General features: G+C 39.3%; 1 protein-coding gene across 1 annotated transcript; it reads left to right on the forward strand.

Moving 5' to 3' along the window:
- Positions 1 to 9,510: 9,510 nt before the first annotated feature.
- Positions 9,511 to 12,334, forward strand: LOC106637055 (putative MFS-type transporter C09D4.1). Its single transcript, XM_089596096.1, has 6 exons — positions 9,511 to 9,722; positions 9,808 to 10,187; positions 11,449 to 11,657; positions 11,738 to 11,841; positions 11,909 to 12,012; positions 12,249 to 12,334. Exons 1-6 carry the CDS (start codon positions 9,511 to 9,513, stop codon positions 12,332 to 12,334), a joined length of 1,095 nt encoding a protein of 364 aa, XP_089452222.1.
- Positions 12,335 to 13,026: the final 692 nt, after the last annotated feature.

The raw sequence follows: 13,026 nt of genomic DNA on the forward strand, positions 1-13,026 counted from the left end.
ATCTTCGGAGCGGCTCGCGACGCGAGAGCTTGCACTTTTTTTTCTCATTGGGGCTTTTGTCTGGCAGCATTGGCTTTGCATCTTTACATGTTTGTGCGAGAGATAACAATAGAGAAGAAACTGTAGCTTTGTAGATACGCTCTTGGATTCAAGAATTTTTCGTATTGACTTCGTATTGATACAGAACACAAGTCAGCCGCCTGGCCGTGCAAACTTCAGCAACGAGAGACAAGGCGTGCTGGCGTATTTTCCAACGGATATCAAATCATCGGGGACACAGGTACATACACACGGAAGCTTTTTGTATCCGTCTCTATACATTTTTTTTTTCTCTGCCCCGCCGATAAATGCCACGTATATGTACGTATTCTTTTATTTCCATCCCCTGTACTCTACTGGCAGCTGAAAGGAAGTGGTGGGATGCCAAAGCGGGGCCACAGTCGTTTGGACGCCATGGAAGAGTACACCCCACCAAAAATGTCGAGCTTACGAGACTCTTGAAATGGGGGTGCGTATTTGGAGAAAAACAGTTATATGATGATTCGTTTGATGTCATGTCTTTTCAATCATCATATCAGCAGTTTTTACGTTCAGTGGTATTTTTTCATTATGCTTGTTGTAAAAACTTGACAAAATTCAGTAAAAGTATGTCACACTTGTTCTTTTCAGGTTTTCCCTTGTATTACGTATGCGACGAGGCGTCTAAAAAAATGAAACATGAAAAAATTATATTATATGTCGCAAAGAAAGTAAGACCCCAGGGGTCAGACGTCACTTACGTAATTGAAGTTCAAAAAAGCTCATCAAGTCAATGAAAAAACAGCATGGACAGAAAAAAGCCTTTTGAAAAAAAAATCTGGTTTATTTGAGTAAAAGGAATTATATTATGATTATAAAAAATAAAATAAAGAAGATCTCTAAATGTACGTTATGCAGAAAAGTGTGTGAAAAGATGCGTAAGCTAGTAAAATTACCTTTCGTTTGGGCTGTAGACCAAACTCTTACCCTAGAGCTTCTAAAGAAAAAATGAGTGAGAAGCATGCACATAAATTTAAAAATTTTTTTTTAAGACTGAACATGGCTTTAGCCAAAATCAACGTGTCTGACATACTCGACTGTTTCTACTGATCCACGTAACATTGTTCTTAGAGTCGTGTTGTGTAAAGGAAAAATCCGTGTCCCGTGGGAGCACGTTGAAAAAGTTTTTTTCGTTCTTCACGAGCTCCTATAACCATATTTTTGTCAGATTTTGTTCCTTTAAACAGGATCCACACACGTAAATAAGCTGGTGGGTGTAAAAAAAGTACCGAAGAGAGAAAAACCCGTACCCGCAATCGCTGGGCTGTTCACATTTAGGCGTACGTGTGTAAAATGTTGAAATGAAATAAAATAAAAGAAAGAAAAAATCAAAAAAAGGGGACCGAGTTAAACGACGCCGAGGACTAAGCTGTTTCGGTGGTACCAGACCATATCAGCCACGATTGTCACATGTAAAGCATTGTCTGTCCTTGCGAGCGTACAACGTGTGCTCAACCACGAATTCCTGCGGTGCGCATGAACCTGCCTGGATTAACCTCTCGTTCTGACCTCGATTCCACTTTTTTGCACACCCTTCGTCCTTCCCTACCCGCACACACTGTACACTTTTCGTCTAGCCGGTTTGAAAATATTGAGCATCGAGGTCTGCTCATTTTTATTATTTTCCCTGGCTTTTTCATACGCTTACTCCCTTTTTTTTCCAGCTGGATGATGAAAAGTCCCTTTTTTCTCTCCCCGTTCTATTGTTAACAATGTGGGGAAAAGACGAGGAGGAGGCAGCAGCGAGGACGGATTGTTTGCCGAAAGAAAGGCCTATCCCGAGCAGCAGCGGCGGTAATTAAGAGACAGCTTTTGATGAATTTCTCCACACGGGCTCATATCTCAGCTGCGGATATCAATCTCGTCGCACATGGTATACAAATATTCTCCCTGTCGTGGATGCGCCAATTGTATATGTTTGCTCGTGGAAACTTGGAGCGTCTTTTCACTTAAGTCGTGCCTCAAAGGGGTGCGAGCCACTATGCAACAATGATAGCTATAATTTACTTGGCGCGACAAATAACAAGCTCGTCAACTGCAGTAAGTGGATTTTGCCCTATTAATCCTCCGAAACCAATCTACAGCTGAAAAATTCAATTCACCGATCGTTTACGTACATCCGTAAATCATCCCGACAAACGACCATCGACACGCACATACACAGAGTGAAAAAGAAAAGAGCTGCACCAACCACCTCGAAGAAATTTACCAAAGCCTTTCGGGACCCCGGTCGCGTATACGGCATCATCGAGAAATAAAGAAAGGGGACGATAAATCGTTGAAACGTGATACCGTACACCTTCTCTCTCTGCGTAAATTAGCGCGCTCTCTGGTGTACAATGTACTTTTCTCCGCAGGATCGTCGAACACCATCTGCACCGCGAGCCTTTCCCCACCCCATGCCCAATATGTGCTCACTCTTGGTAATGAGGCAGCTCTTTGTGCCCCCGCCGCGCTATTTATGAAGACTAATAGACGCCGGCAAAGTTTGTCAGGCTGTACTTAGCCGAGCACGGCCGTGGCAACACCGTGATTTTCGGTGTACGGGTATATATACATTCACGTTCGCGCATGCTGTATGGGGGTAAAATTGAACGCCCCGGTGGGGCTGCTCATTTGAATGTAAGATGCAACTCGCTCGCGTATATTTATACACTTGTACCTGTGTTGTTGTGGTGTATAGCGAGAGGAAGCTGTGGAATTTGCGTCTCCGGGTTACTTTGCGGGTTCATATACCGTTCCTAACAAATGGTTACAAATGGCCCCGCGTTCACTCGCGGAAAGCGAGATGTTGCTGCTTCCGTTTCTACCTTTAGCCCCATCCTTTTTTTTTTTTTTGGTTTTTTTGGTTTTTTTCCTTTTGTGGCTTTTCTAGCGAAGCTACTGTTCTTTCGAGCGAGTGCCATGTGTCTTTTTTCCCCCGCATTGTTTTTCTCTTTGCGGTTCTTTTTGCGGGTGCTGTTTATTGACCCGTCTCGTGTGCAGCGATTTATCTGGCTCCGTGATTGCAGTGTACCTACTTGTAGGGGTGAAAAAAAATCCGAGTCCTTATTTTCCACCGGCAAAAATCTGAATTTCGCCCTCAAAGGCATCGGGGCCGTTCCGGTGATGGTACTCGCTCAAAATTAAAAAAAAAAACAAAAAAAAAAAAAAAAAAAAAAACACCAACCAGGTTGCTACGATGACGAGGTGCAGGAGCAAGATGTAAACCATAGGTATATATTCTCTTTTAGGGGGGCACTTTGATCATCAGCACTCGAAATTTCATACGCCCCATATAGTACAGTTCACAACGGCCGGGCCACGAGCTCTTTCCCTCTTACATAAGTATAAGTATATCTGGCCTCTGCTCCGTGTACGTGTAGCACTGAATTTTCGGCAGCTAGGGCGCGTTTATCGACCCCGCGTGCGGACCGACTCTCTCGCGCTGCGGCTTCGGGACGAGCAGCTGGCGCCGGGGAGGCGCGCGCGTGCTGCTGTTACTGTGTGGTTTATCGCTGAGCGAATGCGATGGAATAAAAGTCGATGGCACGAGTCGGGGCTTCTTTGGATATATAAACGCATGATCGATGATCTAGCTTTTAGTTGAGAATTTTATTTTTTCTTTTTCTTTAGGTCTCGCACAGAAGGGCGAGATGGTGATGACATCAAAGTGATGATTAAAAGAAAAAAACTGCACGAGAATATTTCAAAAATCGTTAAATCTGTGTATCGTTCCAATTAGTGCACTTTATCCGTTACTCCGACAGTCATGAAATTTCAATGTCATTAATCGATTTTGGAGTTCATTATGCACGTGTACACGAAAGCTCACAATTGTTGACGCAAGATTAATTTTCGTGTACGGGCAGGTTGTAACGATAATTGCACCAACGATTTCACGATTGAACGCTCAATAACCCGAGAAAAAATGGCAATTAAACGCGTTACCTCGAAAATGAAAATTCTCTCCGTATGTATACGGCTCGCGGGCAATTACCCGTGCCCAAATATTTCCAACCAACTTCACAGGGCTCCAACTCTCTCGTGGCAATATCCTCCGCAAAATTTGACAAATCAAACGCCCCCAAGAGCACGTAAGTGTATAAACACACACATTCGCTGATTAAAACCCCCACCCTTAATCCCGTACCTATACAAAATTGCAAATCTGCTCCATCCCTTTTTTTTTTTTTTTTTTTTTTTTTTTTCATCATTTTGCTGAACGAAAAGGAAAAGCGGAGGCTTAAAAACTTTGTTTTCCCCCTGACGCAACACAGGAAGGGACGTGCCCTTATCTCCCGGTGATTAATCAATAACGAGTTATTAATTGATCGGCGAGGCTGCGCGGGCCCGTTGTATAGTATAGGGCGGTGCAGTCGGGCGACGCATAATGGATTTAGAGGGGCTATTGCGCGAAAGAATGCCCGATGATGGATTTTGCCGGCTGAGCGTGAAAATCTGGCGCTGTGCAGTGTTCAAGGGGTTGATCCAGTCTCGTTGATGGCTTGGGGATGAATTTTCTTTTACTTTAGGCGGATTTTTTTTTTTTACATTTGCTGCCTGGAGCTTTTTTTGGTTTAATAGGTTTTTAGGCTCGTAGGAACTGCGGGAGTAACATTGGATTGTACGAGGGAACTTTGCTTTCGAAAACTCAGTTAATTCCTTAAAAATTCCATTGTTATCGGATACGGACACAAATATTTTGTGGATTTCTAAAAACGTTTAGATAAAGTTTTTTACCCAAATTACGTTCAATTTTTTTTTACTAATCACTGTTTGTAAGCCAATTAAAGAAAAATTTTTCTTCTGCTGGATTAGTGTCAAGACATTCAAATAATTTTTAAAGTATGCGTAATCAATTATTTAAAAACTTTGACTTTTTTTCTAAATTGTTTTTTGTTTGTATTGCAAAACTTTTGTAAAGTAAAAATTCTTAAAAAACACTGTGTTGTCAGTAGTAGTTACAAATTTTTATTTATTTTTAGCAAAAATAATACATTACAATTTTATTTAAAAACGTATCCAAGTTTGAATATTACATACTTAACATTTTACACAAAAAAGAGGGAAAGGTTTCCTCACCCCGTATATGAATGGAAGCAGTGATATTTTATAATTCTCTCCAAACAGAAGCTTCCAAATGATTAATTCACTTTGTAAATTTAAATTTCATTAGGGTTAATTTTTCAAATTACTCAAAAACCTCCGCTGATGAAAATGTAGAGTTACGGGATTTAAAAGGATTCTCATAAAAGTTCCTTTGTAATCACGCGGTAAATTAAAGTCGTCGGATAGGTTAATCAGTGGAAATCGATAATAAAGTACTTTTGGAAAGGGATTAAATGAATTTCACCGAGAAAAACAGTCCAGCGTACCAGATACGCTTTGCCCCCCGAAAGTTTTTTTTACTTACTTTTGGTTACCGTAAGTTTTAATCACAGTACCTGATTCATTATTCTTTTAAATCTTTATGGAAAAAATGTACATTAAAACTGAATATGTACATTAATAATAATAATAGTTTCAAAGAATGGGCATTAGCCGTGCATGGAAATGAATTATTTTATAAAATAAAAGTAAATGTTCCTTACCACAAGTAGAAGGCAACGCATGTTGACGTCAGGCAACATTTCAGGAAGGTTCCAAGTCCACGGTTAGAGACGTCTCATGTCTGAAATCACGAACAAATAAATAAAATTAACAAACGGCACTTGCAGCTATTTGGCATTTAAAAATTTCGATGTCAATATGTCCCACAAAATAGAATATTAAAAATCTTTTGGTATCTGACAGAACCCACCCTCAATTTTCATTAATTTGTGTAAATTGATTTATATTTTTGGAAGGGAAAAAAATAATCACCGCGTCCGTTCAACCAAATTGTTTTCCCATCTACAAGCGATGCTTTGCTCTCTTTACACGCAATTGCGTTCGTGTACACTCGAGCGTTTTCACATAAAATCCATTTCGGAACGGCCAGGTGTACAAAAGCGTTCACCTGCGCGCGGATATTACACTCATTGTGCATCAAAATTAAATTCTTTGAAACAACAGCTTTGACCCTACACACGTTGCAACCTACGTATACGTGCCTAAGGGATGAAAAAAAGAGGAGTTTCCGATGTCGTTCGGTGCAGATGAAAGCCTCTAGTGCAAAGTTATTACGCGTCCCATCAACTCGAGTGTAAGCTCCTGTCTAGCGAGCTGTCGATGCAATTAACGTTTGTTTTTTTGTTTCACTTTTTTTTTTTATTCAACATGTCACCTCATACATGTGGTGTGAGATTTTGTGCGCTTGGCATCTTTGTCGAGTGAATGATGGACGCGATGACATCTTTACTGTTCGCTTTTTACGGGCACGTGCGAGCGGTTACGTATTTACGCTATTTGTCACATGCACAGTTGCTCGTTTGAAAGTAGGTGCGTGGATTTAAAACGATTTTCATGAAAAAAAAAAAAAAATTACTCAGCTACAAAGAGAATGACCCAGTTTCTTTGGAAAAATCAATCGAGAGGTGTATATTTTTACATGGATTCAAACTTTTATTTCGTCATTTGAAAATGCAAATTAATTCCAACGCTCGCTCCCCGCTTTTGAAATATTGTATTCAGGCGTCGACCCAATTTTCAATTTTTCGCGGCTCCCTCTCTTGGTTTTCCCGAATCAAAAAACACTTTCCGTGATCCAAAATAAATCAACGCCATACCGTGAGGTCGTCAAAAATCGCATCCAACCCGTGGGAGTGCAACGAAACGCCTGGGCGCCGATCCGTAAATTACGCAACAAAAACCAGCCCATGCACTTATGGCAAGGGGCACAGCGGGTATTAGCACCCGTTCCAACTTATTTGCGAACTCGAAGTTGTTTAATTAGCCCGAGTCTGCCCCGTTTCGCGTCCTCTTGGCGGCGGCAGCTCCAACTTTCCCCCAAGATCCTATATGTATACCTGCACGCCGAAATTGTCAGCGAAAATGAATGCAGCCGGGAAAACGCAAGGGTCCCAGTGAATACATTCCGAATTTCGACGCGCTCGCGATGATATTTTTGAGCGCACTCCAAATTTGATGATTAAAAGTTTTGCGAATTGGGGTCGCTCATTGGACTTGTGCGTGCATCACTTACGCAAAACGACACGCTGAGCTCATAGTTAATTTTTCACTACAAAACATGTAGTGTATATACACATTGCCCGAAGTAAAAAAAACTTTACTACCAAAACGACGAGTTATAATGACCCACGGAATCGTTAAAAGGTAATTGAGACAAGTTAAAACCGAAGCTCCCCAAACGAGATTCCAATTAACGTTTGGAAGACTCGTCGAGCTCATCGTTCGTTGTTCCATTATCGTGAGGCAACGCATCGATTGTACGCGCGCGTGCGATGACGAAAGATCGACACGGGGCGAACGAGAGTCTGCGCGTGGTGACGTGGATCAGTGACCCCCGAGATAAATCGGCAATTATAAAACACTCACCGGGCACCGTGTACATATAGTTAGTCCGGACGAATTTTTCCCAGGGAGGGGGTAAGAACGCACGTGTTAATTTGACAGCGAGGCGTGTACCCGCATCCAAGATCCCCTTCCTCCGATTGTCGCGAAAATTAATCAGCCCAAGGGTGCAAACGGCGCTTGGGTGCGTGTGCTCTGCAATTACGCTCTCGGTGCTTGCGTGGGCTCCCCGATAAGGAGGACTGTTTACACACAGCAGGGGGGTGCGCTGTTTGTGGTGTAATAAGCGAAAGACGCGATTCGTACTGGGTTGGGGGGCGACAGTAGGTCGTTGGGGTTCTTGGGGCTGAGTGGAGATTCCTTGGGACGGGATTGTTGTTGCAAAGCCTTTATACGGCGGCGATAAGGGGGAGCCCCTTACCGAGACGAGATCGCGCGCTACTCGCTTTGGTATGTACCTTGTGGGTGTGTCTGTTTGCCGTGACTGTGGTGGGTATACTTTTGAGGAGGAGGATGGGCCGTAGGAACGCTTGTTTCTCTCCTGTCCTCTTCCCCCCTACCCCCAGGTTTTTCCTCCACTGTTTTATCGCATGCCTAGCTTTAGTATTGCTGAATTGGTGATTACCCTCGTGGACCCTTGTAGCGTTGGAGTGATTTTTGTATTTGCATTGAGGACCATAATGAGGTGTCACATGAAATGTAAAACGAATCAATTTTTTTTCTGCTGACTAATGAGGGAAACTTTAATAAAAAAAAAATAAACAAATAAAATAAAAAAAATTGGTTAGTACACAGTGTTTTTTAATAATCATTGAGACATAAGACTTGAGTATATTGTAGGTTTGTTTAAAATCAAAGACTGCTTTGTTCATTTTGTCTAATGATTTTAAAATATCTATAAATATTTGAACTAAAATTTTTTTCGAGATAAAATTTCATAAATGTGTTTTCTTCGGTTTTTCACAGTCGGAATCGTGCTTTAGTAAAAATGTATGTACGAGTGTGAGTATGTGTGTGTTTGTGAGTACATTTGGTAGAAAGATTTGGTCGATTGTGATAACACTATTTCACAACGTACATTTCTGTATAAACTGTGATTATTATTTTTAAATTAATTCAAATACTACGACTCTATACACGTTTATAAAGCTTTTTTTTTTTTAACTGCGTCATTAGTTAGTAATGAGTTAGTTTCAAGTAAAGAAATCATAAATTATTTTTACCATTGTTTTTTCATAAACTTTAAGAATGAGGAAGCTTTTTAGACCTTTATTTGACGAACAATCATTTACAAGCTCGTCGATGAACTTGAACTTGAACATTAATTTGTTTTCCTTCGTCTATTAACATTTTCATCCTAACTATTTGCATATTTCTTTAAAAGGAGTGAGATTTACAACTTTAAATAAAAACTTATAACGTTGGTACCTAAATTGAGTTTTTACTCGGATTCTCTTCGTTTTAGTACTACTTATACAAATTTAATTTTTATCGCGACTGAAATTATAGTTAATAACTGTAACTTTATCCTTTATGCTTTAGGCATAAAAAAGTTTATTATACTATATTCTATATGCTAAACTATTATATAGTATCTCGCTTTATGATTTTATGACAATAGAAGTAAAACAGATTATCCAATTCCGATTAATTTGAGGAAAATCTAAAAGTTTTTTTGTCTCTGATCGCATACACTTGCCTTTGGCTGTCCGTTAAAAAAATCAACACAAGTATATTGTGTGTACACATGTGAGTGTAAAAGATTAACGTTTGGTATGCGATAAAGATATGTGCGTGCTTTCATTAGTTGGGTATAAATAAACGATTTGAGTTTCGTGTCGATTTTAGTGAAGAAAGCACAGACCAACAAGCTACTCAAGACGTTGAAAGTCTTTTATAATTTATTTCAACGACAAAGTAGTTGTTTAACAAGTTACTCGTAAGGAAGCTAGTAGTGATAAAATGTTTAAAAAAAATTTTTCTCGTACGAAAGTGATGATGGGAAACGAAGATCGATCCACGAAAAACTCTTCTGCAAGCGTGATTGAAGTTTCTCCAGAAATTCCGAACGAAAGCGAAGCACAGGCGGATCCCGTTGAAATTAAAGTGTACAAAAAGAGATGGTTCATTTTGCTACAATTCACGTTACTTGCAACCGGAAATAAGTTCCAGTACCTCCAGTATACCATTATTCAAAGCATCGTAACAAGGTAGGAGGAATAAATTACATTACCCAACCAATGCGTCTCGCAAACAATATATCAAATAAATTTTTGTAATTCATTGAACAATCAGATACTACGACGTATCATCACTAGCAGTGCAGAGCACAGTCATTGTGTTCAATCTATCGGTGCCGATTATGATATACCCCTGCACTTTGATCATGAACCGCTGGGGCCTGCGATTCACCATGATACTAGTGTCATTGTCCACTTGTCTCGGCACGTGGATAAAATACATAGCAACGTCACCTGACACCTTTGTTTTGGCAGTTCTCGGCCAGACACTCGTCGGAGCCTGGCAAGGGGTAGTGATATCCCTGCCCGGAATACTTGCGGCGCGATGGTTCGGGCCCAACGAAGTTGCCACGGCTACGGGTATGGGCTTCGCTGGTCAGAAGGTGGGCATGGCGGCAATGTCCTTTCTTGTGCCTGCCGTCGTTACAACGGAAGGTAAAGATATCGGGGACGGCTTGAAGAGTCTCCTACTTCCCCAAGCGGTTTATTGTACCTGTACTATGCTCCTCATTTTCATTTGTGAGTATACGCATTTTTCTTGTTTTTCCGAAAAATCGTGGATTTTAAGGGATTTTCCTTGCTCCCGCGGGGAGTTGAAGGGGGGCACGTTCATGTGCATAAGGCGCCGTGACAAAGTCTGCTGTACTAACTTGCCCCAAAAATACCCGCTCTCTCGATTACGGTAAATGCATTTGTGCACTGTAAATCAAAGTGTTTTAAGTTACACATATACAGCGTGTATTTTAACACACATAGGCGAGTTATATTTTCAAAGCACTTCAAATGTGTTAAAGTAACACGCGTAAGTCTGTTTTATAATATAATAATGCGTTTCTAGCATATAATTTTACACGCGTTATCCGTGTACATTATTAAATTCGTTTCTTGTATGTTATAAAACACACGTAATGCGCGTTTAAAGATTACACGCTTCAAATGTGTTGATTTAACACACTTGTACCGTATTTAAAAAAAAAAAACGCACCTAAACCGTTTATTTATTATCTCAGTATTCATTCGTAAGTCCAAGAGTGAACATCGTGAGCAACCAGTTAAAGTATACATCTTTCCTCATTTGGGCATTTAATGCTGTCTGAAGGGATATCAACCAATAACTGCTTTTTTGAGATTTACGTGCAAGAAATTTATAGTGAAAGCTTCCTGGGAGATGTTTGACCTAAAAGATGCGTGTCGTGCATCGCAAAGGTAGTTTGCTGTGTCGTGAGTCAGTGATAGTGAGTCCGATAGGTGTATAATATTTAACTAAATATTTGATTTTAATTAAAGAAAAGTGATAGTTTGTGTATGTGCATTTTTTCTTTTCTACGAAAAAAAAAGAAATTATTTTAGCATTAAAAAGTTTAAGTGACATTCAATCCAAGAATTTTTCAAAATAACTTTCAGTACTGGTACTTGAATCAGCTTGTTTTATTACTTTTTCTAAGTAATATACTTAAAAAAAATTACACAATATTCTTCAAGGTATCTAATTTCTTATAGTGTAAATCAAACAGCATAAATACTTTTTGTATGGGAGATAAAAAATAAGGAATAAATGGCATAGTCAATCTGATCTTCTTTTTAAAAACATGGCGACAACATCCATGCAATGTTTTGTTACAACATATACATTTTTTTTGAAGTTTTCATCGTTAAGTGCGCCCCAGCTCCCTAAGTCATGCATTTATTTGTACAGTTTTTAAAAGGGAGCCAAAACTACCGCCAAGCAAATCCAGAGCACTGCAAAAGCTCAAAGAAATCGACAGTGACGGATTTTGGAGGTCCCTCTGTCAGCTTTTGAAAAACAAAAATTATTGTTTGCTCTTTTTGGCTCAAAGTTTACTGATGGGCCAACTCACAGCCATGAGTTCTTTACTCAACCCGCTTTATACGACTCATTTCAAGGTTTATTCCGCTTATGACTGAAAAGTCCATAATTATAGGGCTCCAATCCCATTACATGTTTTATATTTTTACACTTTTAGAATGAAGAAAAAAATGCTGGTATCGTTAGTTTGATTATCATTGTGAGTGGCCTCGTAGGGGCCATAATTTTCAGCAAAATTTTAGATGCAACTAAAAAATTCAAGTGAGTCATGTGTTTTTATCTACTTAACTTTGACGTGCCCTACGATTTTAATAATTTTTATTTTTAGAGCCTTGGCTGTTTCTCTGTATGCAGGATTCGTCTTAAGTTTGGTGGCATTTCCGATTTGTTTCTACATAATCAAAGTTAAATGGACTATTTTCATAGTGGCTGGTATATACGGGTAAGAATTTTATTTTAATTAAACAAAGCGTTTATCAATGAACTATACTTAATATTTTAAAAACATATCCGGAAAAAAAAATTCTATATCATGCATTTACATATGATACGATACGATTTTTATCGATGAGCCCGATCTTGTAGCATGTATTTCTGGAAATATTTTCACAACACGCGTTACGCACACCCTTATCTTGAAACTATCATAAAAATATTGTCATTTTCAGATTGTTTGGATATGGCTATCAACCAATTAGCTGTGAGTTGTGCGTCGAAATATCGTATCCAGTATCAGAAACCTATAGCATTTTAGTTTTACAATTGGGAAGTCAAATCATCACTGCAATTATGATAGCGATTTGCGACCAAATACTTTCATATCATGCCGATATAGTAGTGTATGTATTTTTCTTCGTGATGTTACTCATAGGTCTAATTTTAACTGTTTTAACACAAGTGGGGAATAAAAGAGAAATTGCAGGTAAAGATACCTCATTACAGACCAATGAGAAGTACTAAACAACTTTTTTTCGGGCTCGAGCAAAGGGTGTCTGTCTGTGTCCAGTTATAATTCAACATTACTTTTACTAATCTTGATCAAGCTAGAAGTGAGTGTTTTTTTTTACTGATACTAAAATTGAACTTTTTTTTTTTTTCATTATTTTTTTTTTTAAATCAACTTTTCTAAAAATTTCCAACAACCTTGTGTAGTTGCTAGTGATATACAAGGCACAGTTTGTAAAAGCAGTTAGCTCCGATACGTCCATGCATTGAAAATAAAACTGATGCGAGCATGATAATTCACAAACTTGACATTTATTTCGACCGTCAATTTTCTTAATCACATATTTTCCATGAATCCGTCCAATAATCAAAAAGTTCGGACCGAAAGAGTATCGAAAAGAAATATGACACATACAACCGTACTACTACCCTCCATCCTCTCGATCAACTGCACAAAAAAATAAAGTACTCGCGACGAACCCGCGTAACGCGATTCAATCA

This window comes from Copidosoma floridanum, unplaced genomic scaffold, assembly GCF_036245765.1.
Source record: "Copidosoma floridanum isolate Cflo_tuat_1 unplaced genomic scaffold, Cflo_Japanese_pri ptg000029l, whole genome shotgun sequence".
Lineage (NCBI taxonomy): Eukaryota > Metazoa > Arthropoda > Insecta > Hymenoptera > Encyrtidae > Copidosoma > Copidosoma floridanum.